Source organism: Helicoverpa zea, chromosome 1, assembly GCF_022581195.2.
Source record: "Helicoverpa zea isolate HzStark_Cry1AcR chromosome 1, ilHelZeax1.1, whole genome shotgun sequence".
Classification (NCBI taxonomy): Eukaryota; Metazoa; Arthropoda; class Insecta; order Lepidoptera; family Noctuidae; genus Helicoverpa; species Helicoverpa zea.
Window position 1 is genome coordinate 4857604 of NC_061452.1, and position 23425 is coordinate 4881028.

The window sequence follows — 23425 nt, forward strand, 5'->3', positions numbered from 1 at the left end:
TGGATGCGAGAAGCCGAAAATCGATCTCAGTGGCGTGCACTTGGAGAGGCCTATGTCCAGCAGTGGACTGCGATAGGCTGATGATGATGATGATGATGATGATGCCGCAGTAAACATAGGTATAGATACACGTGCTGAAAACCGACCCAATCATCATAAATGTAAATGTAGGTAACTTGGTTACTTGGGCACATAGGGAAAACTCTGTTTCGGTAAGTGGATCATCACTGGTGATTAATTGATAACCGTGATCGTAATAGACTATGTAGTTATGAGTGACACTTTAAGGATAAAAGATAGGCTCTCGTATCCTGATGCGTTAAGGAACTACTACAAACATCTGATTGTTATTAGATAAAAACGGATTATATTGATTAAAATTGGTTAATCAGTTAATTATCTTATCTTGTAGAATACTTGCACTATTTATATTATGTCTCAGGATAAAAACGTTAATAACGATTTGAAGTGGGACTCAGGCACATTTATAATGTAAGTGATTTTATTTATTATTTAATTTACTTATTCTTTTTCCTGTTAATTTATGACCTAGTTATAAATAATTAAAAGTGACTGTATTACTTTCCTTTGTACTGTAAACAGGAGTCAAACCGACAACCAGAATAATAATCACTAGATTTTATAACAAATAATATCATAATTCTTGACTTTTCAGCATGAAGAACTTCATTGTCATCGCACTGTTGTCAACCTTGTCAGTCTGCCTAGGCGCAGTTGTACAGAATGCCCAATTTCCCATAAACGTAGGAGTTTTGGAACCCGGAGATTGGGTTATGATAAGGTGAGTACCTGTTATCATGCTCGAGCCTTTACCAGTCAATACTATGGTCAGCTTCATGTCTAACGGTGTCGACGATTTAATGGTATATTTTTGATTTTTTTTTTCCAGTGGCGTGAATCGGAGCAACCCACAACCTAATTTTGTAAGCCAAGTAACTGTGCGACATCAATTACATCCTAATTACAAGGTTAATATGGTTAAGTTCATCGATCGAGCTCCAGAAACAGGAGGCTTTATTTCATTCGTGGGAGGAATTGGAACTAATTTTGTTACCTTTGTATTAACGTCTCAGAGAGGTGGGGGATACCATTATAGTTATCAGCTGTGGGGACATGACACAACAGGGGCAGATGTGAGGCACTCTTTAGAGTCTGCAGAATGTACTATGACAGTGGACGACGGAAAAACTGTTAAAACTTATAACTGCAATGAAATTGTTCATTAAATATTGGAGTCAAATAAATTGATCATTAAATTCGGGGTATTAAATTTTCAACCTTAAATAAAATTGACCGTTAGTTGGTAAATAATATTTGATTTTCCTTGTGAATACTCGGATTTCCTGTGGAAAGGTATTTTGCATCCGTGTTAATAAAATGAATCACTCAGACCTTGTTATCAAATAAGATAAGAGTTTTGCCTTCTATCTCCTATTGCGCGTAGCTACGATAAACAGTACATTTTGTCATGTAATCGTCACTTAACATTTATTATTAGAAACTTGGTTTAGTTTGCGTCAAATATCAATACTCTTTAAGGTCACGGAGGAGCGAAAGATGATGGAGGGCAGAGACGCAGGCGCCTTCTTGTAGGTCAAGCAACGTATGTATGCGTGATCATTTCGTAGAAGGCTTGTAATGGCGGGGCTAGTAACCACTTGTTTAAGAGATTTTTGCGTTTTGATATCTCTGCTAGTCAATTCATTTTTTTTTCTGCCCGAACTTTTTCTAAACGTTCGCGAACATACTCAACTTTTGCGCATGCATTGTAGTACACTCACAAAAACGACAGAATATAAAGTAGGTACCTTTAATGGACCTTGTTACATACACACTGTGGACTTTTAGTGTCATGGCACATTATACCGGCACCGCAACAGCACCGCTCCACACCAGCATTTAACTTGTCATTCAATTTAGAGCATTAAATCGTTTATAGTATAATATAATATATGAAAAAGCCAACGGCGGGCAAACAGCGCGCTTGCCGCTACCACTCAACTCGACTCGCAGCCCGCGTGCTGCAAGCGAGCGGACCTTATGAGTACAGCGCGCCGACGGCATGCTCATTACGCGCCGACTCCGAGTCGGCAGCGAAGCAAGTCCTAGGCGTGTTCATTAAAACTATATTGAGTTTGCGGTGACAGCAAGCTTACACCTCGCGGCCGGCGCGCGGACTGCGAGCTTGCACCTTGCGGACAACGCGTAGTTAGCGCGCTGGCAGCTAGCCGTAGTCTAAATTCGAGGCGACGCCGTGCTGCAGCTGTGCTGTTGCGGTGCCGGTATAATGTGCCATGACCCTTAGTCGGCCGATAGTGTATTTGGGCTCATAATCGGTATGAAGATGAAAGGATGTGCGCAAATTATTGCAACGATCACGTAATTATTTGATCGGTGTGAGACGGATTAAAAACTTGATTGAAATCAAGATTTTTAAGCTTATCATTTCCTTCTATTTCTTGTAGATGGTGCATAGGTAAGTGCGCACCGCAAATTAATATGTTATCTGTTATCTACAATATTTTTTATACAAGATTTCAATTTGCGTCATTAGCGCTTAATGTTTATTTTTCATATTTGTAGAAGTAAGTAATACTAAGTAAATAAATAAAGAATTCAGTTTATATGTATAATGATAAGATGTTATAGATAATAAATTAAAGAACTGCCAATTTCTAAACATTTTTTCCCTATTCGTAGGTAACTTTTAGATTCGATGTGAAGATGAAAAGAATTAATGTACCTACCTTAAGTAGGTACGTTATAGAAAAAAAAACTCTTCCAGAATAATAGAGAAATATTTTTAGCGGTAGTCTTACAATTCCTTTTTCAATTATTTTAACTACAAATTCAACGCGAATTAATCGATTGGAAGGCGTAACCGATAATGACGTACACGCTGCTCGAACAAATTTTCTAAATAGAGTAACAGCTTGTTAATCTCGGCTGTAGCTAGGTATCGATTATACGTACTTGCAACTCGATTAATGCTATGAGTTAAAATCTATGCCCTGCCTGTATCAGTCAATTTTGAACTACATTATTTATTCATTCACACCATACCTACATACATTATTCATTAGTCATTACGTAGTATACCGATCTATCATTGATTATTTAAAATATTTAATCGCCTATTAAAAAGTGGGTTTAATTCTATAAGATCATAACTAGTCTCTTGAAAAAGATTCAAGATCACACCTTAATGTAGGATATACCTAGTTCTGACGTGCTTGACGTCAATTAAGATATATTTTTGCAAAAAGCACGTTGAATGACGTCATTATATTTAGGGTACGCTTACATTGCAAGATTTAGGGACAAGATAAGCTACAAGTTTGACATACATACTTATAAGGAAAAAGTTTAACTTTACGACTTTTTATATAGTTCTAAGAATATTCATACTCATAACAAACTAGCCCCATTAGTTAGGTATTATTTGTACATTGGAATATTTTAGTAATGAAACAATTTCAAGAAATTATAATTCCTAGTGCTTATATTGGTCACCTTCAAATATGTCACATGAAAAAATTTCAAAAATTCTCACTTAAGGAAAACGTACTGAAAAACATATTCCATTAAATGTGTGACTTGCGCATGAAGTAAGTTTCTTATTTTAGAAATAAAAGGAAAACATGACAACATTTCAAACCGAATAAAACTAAGAGAATTACGAATGACCTATAGTTATTGAAAGTGCAACAACAAGGCGTTTGTTCTAACGTCAAGTCATTGCACGATAACAGGCACAATTGTCGCATTTGCAAGATAATAGAACTGGCTGGAAGAGGATAATCTGCCTCGGTGCTAAAATTACGTGCAAACGAGTGGCCTAGTTCAGCCAAGTGGATGTCCTCCGACAAATACAGTGTTACCGTTCAATTATGAGTAATTTTGTGGCGATCACGACTTTTTTTCAGCTGTCGGATTTGTGGTTATAGCTCAATAGGCATGATGACAAATTTTTAAATTCCTTTGTATGATGTAGGTATACGTCTATTTTATATGAAAAATTATTAATTTTAAGAAAATGCGAAGTTTTTTTATCAAATAATTGCATTTTTCTCTGTCCACTTTGAATCAGGCGCGAAAACGCTTGTCAGTGTCATGTCGTCACTTGTGACGTCACGACTGAAATTACAAGACGCAAGTAAACAACGCTCGTGCAATAATTAAGTTTTTTGTGTATATAAATATGAATTCGAAAGTGCATAGGTGTTGTGGGGTCCCCCAGTGTAAGAACACATCCAAAACAACTCCTGATAAGTTATTTGTGTACGTTCCTCACAATAAAAAAATACGAAACAAGTGGCTTAAACTTGCAAGGCGAGATTCAAAAGCAATATTGCCCAGGGTACAACTTTATTTTTGTGAAGATCACTTTGATGTAAGTTATTACATAGTTCTCTAGATTCTAACATAGAAGTTTTTTTAATTAAACTAATACCCTTACATGGAAATTTTTTAAATTAAACTAGTATACTTACATGGAAGTTTTAACATTTTCTAAATTCAGCTGAACAAAAATCTTTATTTGATGCCAAAAACTCTCCCAGCATTATGATATCAATTCTAGGCAAATTAGCGCTGTTTGCCTTGATAAATCCGGGCTCTATAACTCGTGTTATAAACAATTAATTAATTAAAAACAAAGATCGCAGTGGAAGTTCACAATAACGAAATGTGACGTTCGCGCGCTTTCACGCGAGTTGTTTTGAGAGATGACGTCACGAGCTCTGATTGGTGTTCAAGATATCATGGCGGATTGCCTTATTTCGTAATTTTATTTTATAAAAATACATATTAATCACATTATTAATAAAGAAAACAATGCGCGTTTTATATTCCAAGCTTCAAGTTTAATTTAATAAATATATTATTTTAATGATTTTTGATTACTGTCATCATGCCTATTGTAAATGAAGCTATCATTGGACCCTATATAATGTAGTTGGAAGTGGAATTCCGAAACCACAAGCTTTAATTTCATATAAATTATTATACAGAACCTTAGTTATATCTACATTATTATGCTGCTTTATGTTCTACATATATTTATTTGAAACAAAACCATTTATCTTTAATACTCTAATATCAAGGGCATATGCAACGGAAATGTTAATATTATGACCTTTTTATTATTCTCTTAGCACCTTGTTCTTTATATGAACTTATTTATTGATGCCATCAATGCATATTTCGTGTCACATGCGCTCATTTTCCTGTTATTTTTGTAGATAGAACTATGTATATAATTGGCTATCCGTTGGACAGACCAAACAGACGACGTGACCAGACAAACCTACTGCCATAAGTCAAGCCGAAGATAGCTCGGGATGAAAAAACATTGTCAGTACAGTTGTATTTGAAGTAAATAAAATTGCAAAATTATGATCTATAGGTACATATATAAGGAACATTAAATTTAAGGTACAGTAAACGATTAATGTATCGCTTATCTTTAAACCTAGGTAGTTTATTTTGTTTTAATGTTAACCCAATAATGTTTTTAAAAAGTAGCCTATCTGTCGAATATTCAAAAATATTCCTGTTTGGGCACCATTCGGTATTTTTTTTATATGGGGATGAGCCACATCATTTTTATTGTTTTATTGGATTCTGTTTTGGCACGAATTTAAAATACCGAATGGTGCCCAAACAGGAATGACCGGGATACATAATAGGAATTAATGTTTTTCGTTTTTTTTAGGGTTCCGTACCTCGAAAGGAAAAAACGGAACCCTTATAGGATCACTTTGTTGTCCGTCTGTCTGTCTGTCTGTCTGTCTGTCAAGACCCTTTATCTTAAGAACACGTGGACGTATCAAGCTGAAATTCACATGAAATACTCGGGTCTATTGCCCCTTTAGGCTGTGAAAATATCAAGCCTCTAAGCCAAGCCAATCAAAAGATACAACCGATTATGTCGATATTTTCAACAAATTCTCGACACTCGCAAAGGAATCAAAACCTACAGGGTACTTCCCGTAAACTCAGAATCTTGAAATTTGGCATGAAGCATTGTTATATAATGCAAATATAGGAAAAATTGCGAAAATCTCATTTTTTTTGTTATATAATATAATAAAAATATTTTAATAAAATGAAACTTACTACCTTATTTCTCACGAACGAATAAAGGTACCAAATTGAAATTTATACCAAATGCCTAGGTCTATTGTCCCTTTAAGCAATGAAAAAATCAATCTTCTAAGTTAACGCGATCAAAAGATACAGCAGTTTTACCAACACCTTAGACGAATTTCCGTCACACGCTAAGGAATCAAAACCTACAAGGTACTTCCCGTGAACTCAGAATCTTAAAATTCGGCACGAAGCAACGTTATATAGTACAGATAAAGGAAAAATTGCTAAAATGATAAATTTGAAGTTACATAAAATATTAAAATATTATTTTTGCTTACATGACATAAAATATTTTTTTAATAATTATAAACTTACTATTAAAGTTTTGAATAAAAAGTGAAATTCATATCAAACACTTCTTAAATATAATGGCCTCTAAACTGTGAAAAATTTTAAATGATTCAAAGGTCATTGGGCACCTTAGTATGAAAACCATACCCACGGCGGATACGAACGAAATATAGCACAGTATAATGATAAAGGCTCTGATTTACTATGGCATTAGTCGCATCAATGTGAACCATGGGAATCTAGAGAAAATCAGGTGTAAACATCAAATATTTTCCTCATTTCAATGGGGAATTTAAACGACCAAGTTTGACGGATTTGAGAAATCATTTCTTTGTAGTGAAAGAGTATACTCGCCGTTTATTTCCGTTGTCATCAGGTCAGGATCTGATGATGGAAATCCTGAGAAATCGAGGGCAACTATCAGAAATTGTAGGCATGCATAGGATTAAAACTTGATTCTCAGATGTATGTCTGGTGATACTTTCAAACAGTGAAGGTTTAGAGCTTATCTGATGATGGAGACGTGAGAAAGTCGAGAGAACTCGGTATGTTTTAGTTACGTCGTGTTTGGGCTTATATTATTCGTATTGACGAGAACTTTTCACAAAAGTTAAAAATAAAAACTTTTTACAAAAAAAAAACAACTTCTAAAACAACAAGAAAACTGTTTATATGCATCGGTCTAGATCTCGGTGGTTAAATAAATATAGATGCATCCTCTAGACACCGACTTCTAGACCGATGCACCTAACATCTTTTTAATTTCTTTCTTGCTTTTGTTTTCTTGTTGCTTTTTTATATGTTTGAAGTTGGATTTGTTTGTAAAATGCTACAAAATAAAATAATGCCGACTTTATAAAACAAAGAAAGGGACAGAATTACACTTTTGTCAAGGCTCTAGAAACGTAAAGCCAGCAGCCCCGAATCCTACTCTCTAGAAGTCGTTGTTACAATTCGACAGCTACAAGTCGTCAGGCAGTTTCGAAAAAAACCTGAAACTGGGGCTCTTTAGGTGATTAATCCCTCAAAAATAAAAGATCCCATTCCTGCAATGGCTGCTTTAACCCAAGTTAGTAGTGAATTCTCATCACCTAAAATAAAATAAGCTCCAACACAAGGTTACGTTATAAATTGTAAAGGAGTTCCCATAACTATATCTGATCTTAGCTGTCGATCCCACAATGGCAGTCAAACCTATCTTTGTGGAAAGTCTTCGCCAATACGAATAAAATAAGCCCAAACACGTGGTAGTTGCAACATACCGTTCGGGAGTTCCCTTGACTCTCTGTAGTCTCCATAATCAAATCAGCTCCAAACCTTCACAGTTTACCAGTACCCTCAAAAATACACTCACATGTCTGGTTATGACTCGATGCGTGCCTACAATATTCAAGAGTTGCCCTCGATTTCTCAGGGTTTCCAGATCCTCATCAGATCCTAGTCATCCGGATTGGCACCTTCCTTCTTTATGAAATGTCTTTAACAATAAAAACTAGCATTGCAACCTGTACAATCCTCTGAAACTGCTTGTCTTTTATATTTTTCAAACGATCCTGGACATTCGTCTCCATGGAATTTTAATAAAATATTTATATTCAAAGAAACGTCATACCATTCTCCACGATTTAAAACTACTTTGATTCATGTCCGCCACTTTTTACAAAGCGGGTCAGATATGCCCCAAGACCTTTAAGACATAATTAGTTATTTTCAATCAGATTTCTGAATGATGACTATAAAATGTTGTATATAAATAACTTCAATAAAATAACTTTTACAAGGTACTGGCCTACTATTTTAGTTATATTATAAAATAAAAAATATTAACTATTTTGACTCTCACGAAATTACCATAACTATGATTGTTCTGAACTGAACGGTTGGCGCGAAACTCACTTTTTATCTATACAGCATTTGTACGGAACCCTCGCTGCGCGAGTCCGACTCGCACTTGGCCAGTTTATTTTTCTTTTATTTATATTACTTACGTGGTATTATGTTCAGGTGATGTCCCAAACCGTCACTGCCATGTCAAATGTTTTTAGCTACATCAACTGACGGAATGCAGATAGTCACAATGATGACGTAAACAGCTATTTGGTACACAAACAAAAAAGTCTTTATCTAAAAAATATTTTATGTAAAAACGGAAGAAACTGATAAATATTGGTTAATCTATTCGTTATCTTATCTTGTTTTAGTTCATATTTACGCCTTGACCAGGTACGATAACGTCAAAAGCGATTTTTGATTGAGAGGATCAATTTAATACCTACGCATTGAAAAATGTAAGTGACTTATTATTTTATTATGTTTCTTTTTATTAATAATCAAATAATAACTATTAAATGTTGTGAGTAATATAATTTATGAAGTATTTCTATACTAGTTCATGGAAACTAGTTGCTGGAAAACTACGTTCTCTTGAAGCGTCCTAACATAACGTTTGAAACTTTAGCTTCCAGTGTTATAAGTAATTCTAGGTTATATTAGTGGTATTATTGGTGTCAGTGTAACCAAAGGGGTACTGGGTTGCCCGGGTTGCTGGGTTGAGGAGGTCAGGCAGTCGCTCCTTGTAAAACGCTGGTACTCAGCCGCATCGGGTTAGACTCCACATAGTTGGGAAAAGGCTTGCGAGATGGAGAGGGAAAAATAAGTGGTGTTATTCTTAAGTAGCTATAAGCTATATTACAGTAAAGTTCCAACAAAACCCGTTCGGAAATCTAGAATTCATAAGAAGTGAAAAATTCGTTGTTTTTCAGCATGAAAAGCTTCATTTTCATCGCGCTAGCAGCGTTGTCAGTTTGCCTAAGCGTAGCAGATCAGGAATCTCATACGTCATCCGTTGGTGAACAGCAACCGGGAGATTGGCTTATGTTTCGGTGAGTATCTGGCAGTAAGCATCTGCCTAGCCTTAACACAACGATGCTGGCTTCTGACTGGACCCGGTACCTACTAGTGCTTTCACAGACACAGACTTTACTTTGAACAGACTTTCTAGATTTCGGAAACAAAACACAGTCTAATTTCCTAGTCCTATTAAAATTAGTTATGTTTACAAAATGTAATTCTTAAGTGATTGATCGACCACAACTAATAACCTTGTTTTAAGTATTGAGAGCTGAATGTTGAATAGTTACTGTTGTAAGAGTACTAAACATCCTTACCTTGGTTATAAAAAAAAAATTGTTTCAGTTTTGAAAATACAGCCTACCCAATACCGGATTCGCGAAGACGGCACTCTGTTCAGGTTCAGTTACCATCAAGTGCTCAGGTTAACTACGTAACGTTCGAGGATAAAGACCCCTCATCAGGAGGCTTTGTTTCATACGTAGGAGGATTTGCAAACAACCACATTACCGTTATGATACAATCTCAGTGGGGCGGAGGATTTGATTTTGTTACTGATATTTGGGGACAGGATCCAGAGTCAACTCAACCGATGAACTTAATGAGCTCCGCGGTGCAAACAAATTGTTCTATGACAGTGGACGATGGAAAAACTATCCAAACTTTTGACTGCAATATGAATTTGCATAAAAAAAGTGTTGTTTATTCTTTATTGTTTTATTTTTCAACTCTCAATAAAATCATTCCTGTTTGTAAGTTCGATAGTTTTACCCTACCAACCAGGATATACTGTGATAATGTCACGAATTTCAGCAATCAAGAGCAATTTAAAGAAACAATATATAATTGCATGCAAAAAAAAAATGTCTAAAACTACATGTAAAAAGCCAGCATAAGTCAATATTTTCGTTGGCCAGCGTAATCTGAGTCATCATACTACCAACACGTTACTGCCACACCTAGTATTAGCACAACGACCATTGAACTGCCCGCATACAACAGACACTCTTGACCTGAACTAGGTCACCAATCTATTCTACCGCACCTCTTGAACTCACTGGCAGATCACCGATCATCTTTTCTACTATACTTTATACATCAGCCTTTTTATAGTTTCACTTATAGGGCACAGGTCTCTTCTCATACAAAGAAGGTTAATCGCTCGTCCGTTTGAGCCTTGATCACCACGCTCGCTGAAGGCGGATTTTCTATATCAGGCTTTACAGTCCAGGTCTCCTTAAAATGTATTCCTTCAGTGGTTGTTGTCTGGGATGTATTTAGAAAGTAGGTAAAACTACTTACAACTAAGCGTCTATTCTACTATGTATATCAGTAATTTTCATACGTTACACAATTTTAAATTAACTTCAACAATAGCCAAATGTACATTTAATAAAATAAGTAAATTCAGCAATAACATTGTTGATTGAAAAGCGGTGAGTAATGAAATTTATTCAAGACACTAGCTTTTGCCCGCGACTTCGTACGCGGATCCTGTCCCTTATGCCAGCGACTATGGGGTCAGCAAAATCAAAGATCTGAATAGTCGCAATAGACGTGACCATAGGGATAAAAGTAGTGATTCTAATTAGACCGCATTTAAGTTGTGTGTGGCAAAAATATTACACGTAGGTATTATTTCGTAAAAAAACATTAAATAGATGACAAAGTCGTGGTGACTTAGTGGAATTCGTGGTGGTTTAGTGGGTAGAGAACCAATCTCTCAAGTATGAGCGTGCGTCTTTGATTCCAGGTCTGGCAAGTGCCTGCCAATGCAACTTTTCTAAGTTCGTATGTACTTTCTACGTATATTTTGGATACCAATGACCGTTATTTGGAGGGGATGTTAAACTGTAGGTTCCGACTGTCATTGAACATTCTTGGCAGTCGTTATGGGTAGTCAGAAGCCAGTAAGTCTTACCAAGGGGTAACCGGGTTGTGGAGGTCAGATAGGCAGTCGCTCCTTGTAAAACACTGGTACTCAGTTGCATCGTGACTGGAAGTCGACCCTAACATAATTGGGACAAAGGCTCTTGAGATAATAACGACAATAATAATGAGATATAGGCACCGCAAGACATCTGAGGCTGATGACGGGGGGTAGCGACCCCGCGGGGCTATATATACTGAGTTCTCCAGGGAGAGTATACTGTCCCCCATCTCCGGCCGGTCGGAGTGAACCATGACGGGGGTAGGTCTCACGCCTCTGGCTTGGCTTGGCCGTCCAGAGTGGAGTCGCTAGAGCAGGATTAGTGGCCCTGCTCGGAGGGTAGGTGCCTCATGGTAAGCACAGGGAGCGCGTAATCCGCGTTTAAAGTCCGCCGAGGTATCCTCACCCTTCAGCCGCTCATGTCCCTATTGCCCTCTTGTTGCTATTCAGTGACTGGTTACAGTAAGTGAGGTGGCGAGTCTCCACCTGCCGTTTTTACATGTACCTAATACATTGTCATCCACTAACATCCCATCAAAATAGCCCAAGTAGTTTTCCTCCATAGTTAGCAATAGTTTAGCACAGAACCGGGGATTGTCTTTTTTTTAACGACGTCCACCGGGGATTGTCCTTGGGTTCATTTCTATAGTGTATAAAGGGATAATCGTCGGTTTTGTGTCACCATTTCATTAAAGTTGTCTCAAAAGGGCTTCAGCGTGTTGGCTTCGACCCCACGTTTGCCTCCCAAAAATTTGGAACTCTGTAGTCCCGAGGTCTGGAAGAGATATACAAAATAATAATGAAGATAAAACGCAACAAAGTTAGAGAGTGGAGGCTCGTGACGCCACGTCTAGGTATGTAAAATTTGTACTAAGCAGTGACTTAACACGAAATTCAAGCGTTGTTGTATCTTCGTTATTATTTGTTTGTGAGAGAGAGAAAAGAAAAATGCGTGTCCATTATTTTAGGGTTATCTAAAAGACGGACTAATTACTTATTTTGATTATTATTATACCTATTTCATAACATTCATTTCTATACATTTCAAGTGTAGTATTGCTCTTGAAGTTCCACATCAGGTGTTCCAGATCTTCGATGTTTACACGTCAATAGAGAGTGCTTATCAGATTGAACCACTTTTGCTAAAACGTCATATCTTTATAAGCTATAGTCTAGCTGGGCTCCTGGGTTTCCACATTAGGTGTTTTACATCTTCAATTTTTATAAGTCAACAGAGAGTGCTTATCAGATTGAACAACTTTTGCTAAAACGTCATACCTCTATATGCTATAGTCTAGCTGGGCCCCTGGAGTTCCACATCAGGTGTTTTAGATCTTCAATTTGTATAAGTCAATAGAAAGTGCTTATCAAATTGAACAACTTTTGCTAAAACGGCATACCTGTATATGGTACAGAGAAGCTGGGCTCTTGGGGTTCCACATCAGGTGTTCCAGATCTTAAAATTTATAATCTCAGCTGAAAATGCTCATCAAATGAAACAATTTTTGCCACGGCACCATATTTGTATCTCTTATAGTTTTATTGGTCTGTTGGAGTTCTGCATCAGGTCTTCAAGTTTCGAAGATAAATTATAGCCTATATGTTGACCAGGCCTAATACTGATACAACAAAGAAAAAATCATTGAAATCCGTTCAGTAGTTCGGAAGATTAGCGTGTACAAACAAACAGACATACAGACATACAGACATACAGACATACAGACATACAGACAAACAGACAGAATTTTTTTTTTGGATTTGTGCTCCATTACTGTTTCTAAACCCCACCCAATTATTATTTTTTTAATATATTCAATGTACAGACACAGTTTTTTTACAGATTTATTATATGTATAGATATAGATGTTGTAATACTTTGAATATGTATTAAGCGTATGTAATTGTGTTCGCAAAACACGAGTATTCATAAAGTATGAATCGCTAACATGTTTACTTTGAACTATAAAATGAAGTCATATGAGATATTATTCCATTTCTGAGTAATGCACAAATTTCTTTGATCATACTATAGGGAAAATAAGTAGCTGATTATTATTGGTATTACTTCCAAGTTCAAAGCCAAGTACCTAATAACAAAACGGTACCTATTCCGTTTTGCAATTCGGAAAGTCCCCAATTAGATATGGACTGCAAATTGGGTTGCCTTTTTTTAACCACCACAAATGACGTTACAATGTTGTAATGCGAACACTTGACGTGCTGACATCTTCCCAATTCGAGGTACTTTACGTCTTTTTTTTTTTTTTTTTTTTTTAGCGACGTAAAATCATCAAATGACCCCTCCCGCTGTGGGTTAGCAGCGGTGAGGGAGTGTCAGACTCTTACTGACTAAAATCGTCGTGTTCCGTCATAGGCGAGGACCCGGCGGTGCCCTTCCCATGCGGGGCACACCTGGACTGTGTGGTCCACCGTGTCCTCGGGGCTGTCCGCACAATGGTGACACCCGGGCGCCTCCTCACGACCGATGCGGTGCAGGTACCTCCCGAAACAACCGTGTCCGGTGAGGACCTGCGTCATGCGGTACGTGAGGGAGGTACTTTACGTCTCAGATTCATATAATAATAATAAAGCTTTATTTCGGACAAGTCCATATGAGCGATACAAAAAACACATGAAATAAATACATAGCAGTGTGTAGGCTAATCCAGTGCCACAGTAATGGTGAATCCCACCTATCTGTCAACACGTTCAGGATATTATTGGAACTGTAGTGGATACTATTGGAACTGTACAGGATACTATTGGAACATATACTTGTGAATATTTTGCCTAATGTAGTCCTGATACAATTGCATTGACGTCCAGACCTTAGTCAGAGTTCCCGCACACACATTTCACGTGGCTCCATATTTACTGCTGTCGATAACCACATGACATTTGGCACCCGACGCAGCAGTACATACACACGTTTGCGTATAAACGGTTTAACCATTCCGGCTGCATAGATACCGCTGGCGTTTTGTTCACGAACAATTGCTGGATAGATTGGCAGCTTACATAATTGTGTATTATTGGGAACCGTGTCATTGTTCGCTGTGTCGATGCTTGAATACTACATTGTACGCGTATTCTAAATTATGTGACTATAGAGAATTAGAAATAGACCGACAATGTGCAATAAGATCACCAACAGAGAATCACGTCGACCTACTTATAAAAATGTATATGTTGATTGAACTCAAAACAACATCAAAATATTTAAAAAATATGTTGTAGACTGTAGTGATAACTACTGTATACAGTATGTTGATGCATATGACGATGATACGAGAACTAATAGCCTGTCAAATTTTACAAGCGCGCAACCTCCTTCGCGTTTCATTAAAAACACCGTGTAACAACATTTCAAGTGCGTCAAAAAGCAAGACCACACGTTAAAAAGTCGGACATGCAGATATACGAGTATTTCAAGCTACATAATGATAAAATGCCGACACAAACGAGGCCAGTGCATTCGAACGAAAACCGCAGACAGAGCGACGCGTAGAATGCACTTCTATTAATGCCTCGACACACAATAGGTATCCGGCCGTGCGATTTTCTATGAGAGAAGTCACACTGTCATAACTATCTAGCCGCGCCTACATTTGTGGCCCGAAGTTTGTGCATTGCGAACAAGCCTATTTGAATAGGACTACATCGTATGTAGTGGTTTGAATCGAACATTACAAGTCATGGGCAAATCAAATGAATTAATTGAGTATTTGCTAAATGATAATAAATTACGAACCTATGGTATTCAATCTAATAAAATCTCGCAGAATAAGTACGAAAATATGGAAGTTAAACTGTTAAACCAAATCAAAAATCGCAACAATTAATCACTAGTCTGAAGAGCCTTTTACAATCGCGTCTGCAGTACGCTATACGTCGCGTCGTGTGGTAATGATAATTGCAAAATTTCATTCGTGACAAAATAACAGACAGCTAATTGGGCTTAAAATTTAAACGTTAATTGTACCAGAGTCTGACATTTCCATTTACTTTGAGATTATTCTTGAGAATGAGGCGAATGCGGCAGGATATTACGAGGTTCTGGTTACTTGGCAACCATGTTTACCTATTGCTTAATTACTTGAAGTGATTAACAGGGCTTAGCCTTTTAACCGTACGTAAGTAACATCATTTGCGGGCCTTGTGTGAGCGACGCACTTGTACTGATTCTGTGGCTTGAATGGATGTGCTGAATAAAAGAACACTTAATTATAATAATATTGTTAAAGTCTCGAACTCCTGATCCACAAGGGTATTTGGATTCTGGGCTTTTACATTTTGAAACCTGCAAATAGAAATCAGAATTTTTTTTTTGGCCAATTGAGGGACTTCAATACTGGAGGCAGTAACTTTTTAGGGGACTGTCACTAAGGTACTTCATGTTTATAAGGTTTCAGACATACAATCTTCTAAATATCGAAACCGAGAGTAGAAGCTAGTTCTTAATAACTTCGTTACACAATACAACATAGTGGCCAATTGATGTAACATTCAGTTGAATGAACAATTATGAATGGATTCACAGAAGTTCTATACCCGTGACGATGGCCGGATGTTTGGTAGCTATAAACAAACGAACATAATACAACTATTACAAACTATCACAAACACTACATAATTATTTAGCAATTTGAAATGGAAAGCAATTTATTTATGTAATATTTTTTGTATCGAAAAGTTATCTAGATGGTTTCATTGATTATTATTGGATCACAGTGTCGAAATGCTGCAAGAAACGTTGATATTACCTAAATAGAGGGTCAAAAAAATTACTACCATATAATATACGTAGTAGTAATAAACAAAATACAGTCGTTGAAAACTATATCATAACTCCTGAGACCTGATACAAATACTCTAACTATAATCTTAATTGTCACTTTAGGAGACCATAAGTCATAGAAAATGATAACACAATTTACAAAGCCCAAGAACACTTTCATCGCACTAATGGTGACAAATGTTTTATGCATAACAAGCACACGAAAGGAAATAACACTAATAAACACGTCGAAACACTGATAAAATCTAATATCCTAACGGGATCGCTGATTATCATGCAACGCCATAATATGGACGCCACATTAACGCTAGGAGGACACAATAGTCCCCCATATACCCCGAGACATTAGTTCCCCTCCAACAAACAAGGATCCCTAAAACAATTAACAAATTACAGAAATTGTGGTTGTCACGTGCAATAAATCTCTCTCCCCCGGAGTCAGTGAAACGTGAACATGTCAAATGTATTCAAGTTTGGAAAGAAAATATTTGATGTCGTTACACTTCAACGCTCTTTTCTCATTTGTATTGCAATTACGCTCCGATACATCGATTTGGTTTATTTAACTTGTAGACTAAAACCTAATTCAAAATGAGGCACTTTTTCTCATGGATCCTTCATTGGAAATTACTAAAATAATAGATAGCATAAAAAAACCTGAATTTCAATCTAAAACGTTGATATTGCTGTAATATAGTAAGTTTAATTAAAATAGAAATTGAACTTGAAATCATAATACATAAACCACGTTTCACAGTTTATTTTCCAATTAGCTATAAACTCTAACTAGCTCTCATACACTCGTACACGGGTCGGGACAAGTGAATTAAATGACCCTGCGTGAGCGACGCTCTCTGAATCCAAATGACCTTGACATTGGATCTCCCGCGCCTCTCAGCGAGGAGAGTCCTTTTTATAGAACAGCTTTCAAACATCGCCTCTAATCTCCGATCTGTAGGACATAAAATTGTCTTCAATTATACAGTAGTGGATACATAACTTTTTATTGATTTTATCAGGGCACATTTTCACACATAATTACACAAGCTAGGCATTCCGACTTATTCCTAAGATTTAACAGGGAAATATTTAACATACATAGCTTGATGTAAATTGCCGATTCTCAAACATAAACATACATAACCAATAATTCCCACAAACAGTGAAAGTATGACCGTATTAATTTCACGGCGGTACTTCACCGTCAACGGATTTATTTATAGGATTTAGCATAAGCAATCAAACCTGGGACCGACCAGTGAAAGTCACTAAAACTTAATTGCTTAAACTAACAATCTCGGTAATTGTTCTTACAGTACATTTATGAGTTAACTTTACATTTATAGCGATAATAACAAGTACCTATTATATCTTAAGTTAAGGTTCATTTTATGGGCTTATGATCTATCATCGTCCAATATTATGTCCAGTCATTAGTTCAACAGCAATTTAAAATAAGAGAGAGATAATTAGAACGTAGCTCAATTTAATAACAGGAATTGATTAATCATTTAAAATTTAGTTAGAACTGTAATCGATTCGAAGCAGTTACGTGTGAATTTGCAATAAAACAGGTCGATGAACTTACATTTTTACTATAAAATACTTACAATTTCCACAATCTAACTACTACTCGTAGAAGATGTCTACTTAATTAATAAATATATTCAGCCAACTTTCTACGATACAGGGAAACTTTAACAAGGCATAAACCGCGTACAACTTACCAAACGTGGATTAATAAATGACCTGACTTCTAGCCGTTGGGAAACCAATCCACGTTCAAATGGTCCGCTTGATTCAGAGCCACGATAGCTGCGGCTAATTAACTATTTACTTCAACAACTGAATATAGATACTAACTATCCAGTATAAACAGACCTTCACTTATGAGAAATGTATGTAGTTCGATAGGTCTACTCAAAATAGTTATGTAGGTACCTTAGCTTTGCAGATTTAGACCGGGTTGACGAGTTTTGGATCTCGCTTTGACTAATTATTTTAAGGATTTCCTGCTATTAGCATATTTGCAAATAGTCTGACTCAATATCAAAATGGGTACTCCATTTTATATTTTTTTATCCACCAAGATATCGTTAAACACATCCCAAAATGGAGCTGATACGTTTTTTTCTTAGTATAATCTTTATCTATTTCCTGTCACAAACGACAACAAAGTCACCAGCCAAGTAAGCTATTGCTTAAACAAAAAGAACTCGTCTCTATAAATTAATCTAAAGAGTTCCACTTTCAAAGTCTCCTAAATTCCCAAACGACTGTACCAAGCAGTCATTGTCATTATGTTCCTTTGTCTTCAAAAGTACGGTTAGTTTCGTACTTACATTAAAAAGCCGAAACGCAATCTTATCTCGAAAGACAAACGAAACAGCTGCACAAGAATTACTTCAAACCTCTTATCTGTGACACGAAACGGAAAAGAGCTACTATGGAACTGGTATTAACAATTTTGAGAACCTGTTTTTACTAAAAAAGGTAATGGACTTTTGGCTAAATATTTTTATTAGTGGTCGTAGGTCGTAATGACGTCATCGTAGATTTACGTACTTTTTTGTAAAGGAATATCGCCACATATCCGTACAGACGCTAGCAGGTGTACCTACCAGAATCAGGCAAATGTTGCCAATCGAACATTAACCTTTCATTACTGTGATAAGGTTGAAAATCTATTGAAGAAATTTGACTGATTGAGGTAGGTTCATACGGTATCTGTACATGAGCTACAAACAAACGTACATTACGTCATAATCTATAAATACTAAATTCCTCCAAAATCAGCACGATGAAGTGTAATAAAATGATGATAGCAGACAATAACTTCAATAACATTATCTTAATTCGCAAAATTACACATGATTCGCCTACCTAAAATCTGAATAAAGACCGTGACACAACAATTAAAGATGCAGCAGTAAACGCCTTTGGCAGAGGAAACGCGCTGGGATGCTATTGTGACGACATCGTAAACCAGCGGATGTCGGCGACTACAAATGCAATGTGATCAACTAAACTGGAGTCTTGCAGCCGTGGGCGGGAACCTTGGCGCAACGAACTTGAGGTCTACTAATGTACGAAGTTTAGGCAACAATGGGGTACTAGTAGGTACTGAAAATGGTGTATCTCCACATTTGTTAAGGGTCCAATAGACAGCAACGTAGACAACTGTTTGAAAACTTCCTTCAGTGCCACTAGAAACAAATTAAGCACTCTAAATGCGAAATTATGAATTATGTTTTGGAAATAAAGAAGAATATAAATAAGTTAATGTTGTCGAGGAATCGTCCCTTCGTGTAAATAAATTACAAATCCATAAAAATAAAGACAATTCTCAAGATAAGAAACAATTACCAAGTTTCCCAGACTGTAATGCTCTAAAACGTACAGATTATTCGAGAAAGGTCCATTTGAAACCAAGGGCATTTGACACCGATACAATCAGGCAGACTTGTGTAAATGGACACAGACACAATTCACTAGCTTCAAATCCCCGTTATTATGGTAAGTCATAAGTACTAAACAATATTTCATTGCTGCGAACGCTAGATCAGATAGTAGGCCTCAAAACAGCAATCCTTTCGGATTCTATAACGCTGTCTGCTTGTAAATCGCAATCGAACCCGTTGCTGTGGGAGTATATCATGGAGTAAGATATTTTCAAACAGTAAGATTTTGCATTAATTTTTATATTAATCCGTGTTTCTCCAAAATTTTAAGGGGACTGTATCAGAAATATGCAGATTCATATAAATTTTGTTCCTGTTTCGACACCAACGTAAAATGCACGGAAGTAACGAAACAAAATTGTACTATTGTGTGTAATTGTACTATTTGTAAACGACTCATATGATTTAAATTAAAAAGTATAACAGTGCAGATGCAATCTCCCATATAGATATCTAACTAGACCGTAGATCATTTTAACCTCATAATGATGATACTGTAGAATGAATTTAAAAGTCGGTATTTCTGCCCATCCATGACTTACTACTCCGTGGTGCAATAACACGTAGGATTCTGAATCAATTTGTCCTACACAATGAACTCGCAGTTATTCAATTCTGTTGGATGCCCTTCACAGTTACTTATCGCCGTGTCCTTGGATAAGCGAAGATCCGTTAGCCGCATGGGTGGTATATTCTCTCTAGATAATACAATATTCCTTCAAAATATTATAATTATATATGATCAGTTATATAGCGAAAAATCTGATAAAGGTGATAAGGTAGTAATAATAACTGCAGAAATAAAGTACCCACCTAAATACTTTGTCACATCAACTGTTCAACCCACTGGTTTTTTTTAAGTAAACCGCAGGTTTCCTGCCCGTTCTGATATGTACGTAATTGTGACCTACCTAAACCACAAACAATGTTATTATTCTTTTATTGCACACATAAATACAGAGAGACACACTGAATACAGAGAGATAATGTACAATGGCGAGCTTAACCCAGTGTTGGGTTCTCTTCCAGCCAACCTTAGAGTGAAAGAGTGATTTGATGGGGTAGGGCAAATGTTTATAAAATTGAAAAAATATTATTTATTACGGCCGATAGGATATCTACTTTCCGGTAAATCAGTACCTACCTATATTGAATGATTTATTAGAATGAAAAGATTCTAATTGGCATACATAACTTGTGTGGCTAATGACTAAATAGAGATATGTAAAAACTCTTATCACACTATATCCTGATAGGTAAAACTATCGAACTTACAAACTGGAAAGGTTTTATTAAGAGTTGAAAAATAAAACAATAAAGAATAAACTACACTTTTTTAATGCAAATCCAAATTGCAGTCAAAAGTTTGGATAGTTTTTCCATCCTCCACTGTCATAGTACAATTTGTTTGCACCGCGGAGCTCATTAAGTTCGCCGGTTCTGTTGACCCTGAATCCTGTCCATATAAATCGGTAATAAAATGAAATCCTCCGCCCCACTGAGATTGTAGCATAACAGTAAGATGGTTGTTTGCAAATCCTCCCATGTAAGAAACAAAGCCTCCTGACGAGGGATCTTTATCCTCGAACGTTACATAATTAACCTTAATAGTATTAGCTAACTGAACTTGAGCAGTGATTCGTCTTCGTGTATCCGGCATACCCACGGCTACATTTTCAAATCTGAAATAAAAATATTAATTCTTTTAATAACCAGGGTAAGGGTATTTATTACTCTTACAAAAATGTTCAACATACAGCTCTCAATAGATTAAGGATGATTAGGAGTTGTGGTCGATCAATCACTTTAGAATCACATTTTGTAAACATGATCTTAACAGGACTTGGAAACTAGACTAACTTTTGTTGCAAATCGAAAACCAGAAAGTCTATTAAAAGTAAAGTCTGCGTCTGTGAAAGCACTTGTAGGTACTATATCCTGGTAGGGTAAAACATATCCGATCTGGTAGGGTAAAACATATCGGATCCGGTGAGACTGCAAGCCGGCCACAGCATCGTTGTGTTAAGGCTAGGCAGATGATTACAGCCAGGTACTCACCTCCACAGACGTCGATCTCCCGGTTTCTGATTACCAACGGATGAAATATGCGATTCCTGATCAGCTACGCTAAGGCAGACTGCCAAAGCTGCTAGCACGATGAGAATCGAGCTTTTCATGCTGAAAAACAACGAATTTTTCACTTCTTATGAATTCAAAGATTTCCTACCGAACCGGTCTTGTTGGAACTTTACAGTAGAGTAGCTTATACTTAAGAATTACACCACTTATCCATCCATTTCCATTTCCCGAGCCTTTTCCCAACTATGTTGGGGTCGGCTTCCAGTCTAACCGGATGCGACTGAGTACCAGTGATTTACAAGGAGCGAATGCCTATCTGACTTCCTCAACCCTGGTAAACCAGTACCCCTTGGTTAGACTGACAACAATAACACCACTAATATAACCTAGAATTACTTATAACACTGGAAGCTAAAGTTTCAAACGTTATGTTAGGACGCTTCAAGAGAACGTTGGTTTCCGGCTTTTATTAAACCTTTACTTCTTACTTACATTACTCACAACATTTAATATAATTACTTGATAATAAATAAAAATAAAATAAATAATACTCACATTTTTCAATGCGTATTAAATTAATCCGCTCAAAAATCGCTACTGACTATCGTACCGGGTTAAAGTATAAATATGTAGTATTAAATGAAACAAGATAAGATAATTAATAGATTAACCAATATGAATCAGTGTCTTCCATTTTAAAATAAAATAATTTTTAGATAAAGACTTTTTTGTTTGTGTACCAAATAGCTTTTTACTGCTTCATTGTGACTATCTACATACCGTCAGCTGATGTAGCAAAACAAAAGACATGACAGTGACGGTTTTAAATATCACCTGAACATTGTACCATGTAGAAAATTTAATACATTTTTTTATTATTAATTAACAGTATTAATTCATATTATGTATCCTAATACGATCACGGTCATTCATAGTTAAACCACATAGTTTTATTGTTTTATTTGTTTCTGTTTTGGCACAAATTTAAAATACCGAATGGTGTCCAAACAAGAATACTCTTTTAATATTCTAATCGTTTTTAGTATTTTAGTATTCTATTCTGTTCAAACAAAGTACAAAAGTACAATAGGTATAAAAATAAGCGATAAATAAATCGTTTACTATAATACCTCGAAATTAATTTTCCTTATATAGATAAAAAAATTGCAATGTAATTCAAATACGACTAATTTACCTGACATCTCGTCTTCTCGTACAATTTATATCACTTTGAGGAAAACCTGAAAGGAAGAACATTACAGAAAGTTAACAAACCCTAGACATACAATACGCCCTTTATTCGTTTTAAGTTTTTTTTTTTTCAATGATCTATGTAGTTTATTTTAAAATATGTAATGTACAGATTTTGAGGTAAATAAAAATAGCATCCTACCCAAAAAAAGAACATTAACTGCTCTAGTTAATTATCACTACTTTCACTCAAAAGAACCTCGATATTCATACTCCTAGAATCATTATGCCTAATTGCCTGATTAATATTCAAACCATCTCTGAACTATCATAAAACAAAATAAAATGAAGGCTTATAATATCTGCTCCTTACATTTACGGCCAATAAATCAGAGGTCGTGCTAGAGGTTGGTGTAATGTTAAAAATAACGAGTGTCGATGCTACCAAAGGAAAGTAATCAAGCACTATAAAACTGTCTGCCTCAAAATGTTATTTCCTTGCGAATTGTCGGCAAAATAAGGACGTCCTGAGACGCTGAGTGCAACGTCACGTCACCGTTTGTTGTGTAGACAAAATAATCCCAGGGTGGGCGCAATCAATCTTCATACGTAGCCAAATTAAACTGGGACTCCGCCTCACTGGGTACAGTT

At 36.3% G+C, this 23425-nt stretch overlaps 2 protein-coding genes and 1 long non-coding RNA gene across 3 annotated transcripts; 2 read left to right on the top strand and 1 right to left on the bottom strand.

The window, feature by feature from the left end:
* Nucleotides 1–350: 350 nt before the first annotated feature.
* LOC124630743 lies at nt 351–1277 on the top strand. Its single transcript, XM_047164725.1, has 3 exons — nt 351–492; nt 677–802; nt 911–1277. Exons 1-3 carry the CDS (start codon nt 434–436, stop codon nt 1245–1247), a joined length of 522 nt encoding a protein of 173 aa, XP_047020681.1. The 5' UTR covers nt 351–433; the 3' UTR covers nt 1248–1277.
* A 7254-nt stretch (nt 1278–8531) lies between these two features.
* On the top strand, nt 8532–10020 carry LOC124632691. The gene is made up of 3 exons (XR_006984659.1): nt 8532–8753; nt 9228–9347; nt 9661–10020. It is a non-coding gene; the product is annotated as an uncharacterized LOC124632691 (long non-coding RNA).
* Nucleotides 10021–20823: 10803 nt separating this feature from the next.
* On the bottom strand, nt 20824–22269 carry LOC124630595. Its single transcript, XM_047164560.1, has 3 exons — nt 22139–22269; nt 21563–21682; nt 20824–21186 (listed from the first exon to the last, which is right to left on the bottom strand). The coding sequence occupies exons 2-3, from the start codon at nt 21679–21681 to the stop codon at nt 20841–20843; spliced, it is 465 nt and encodes a 154-aa protein (XP_047020516.1). The 5' UTR covers nt 21682; nt 22139–22269; the 3' UTR covers nt 20824–20840.
* Nucleotides 22270–23425: the final 1156 nt, after the last annotated feature.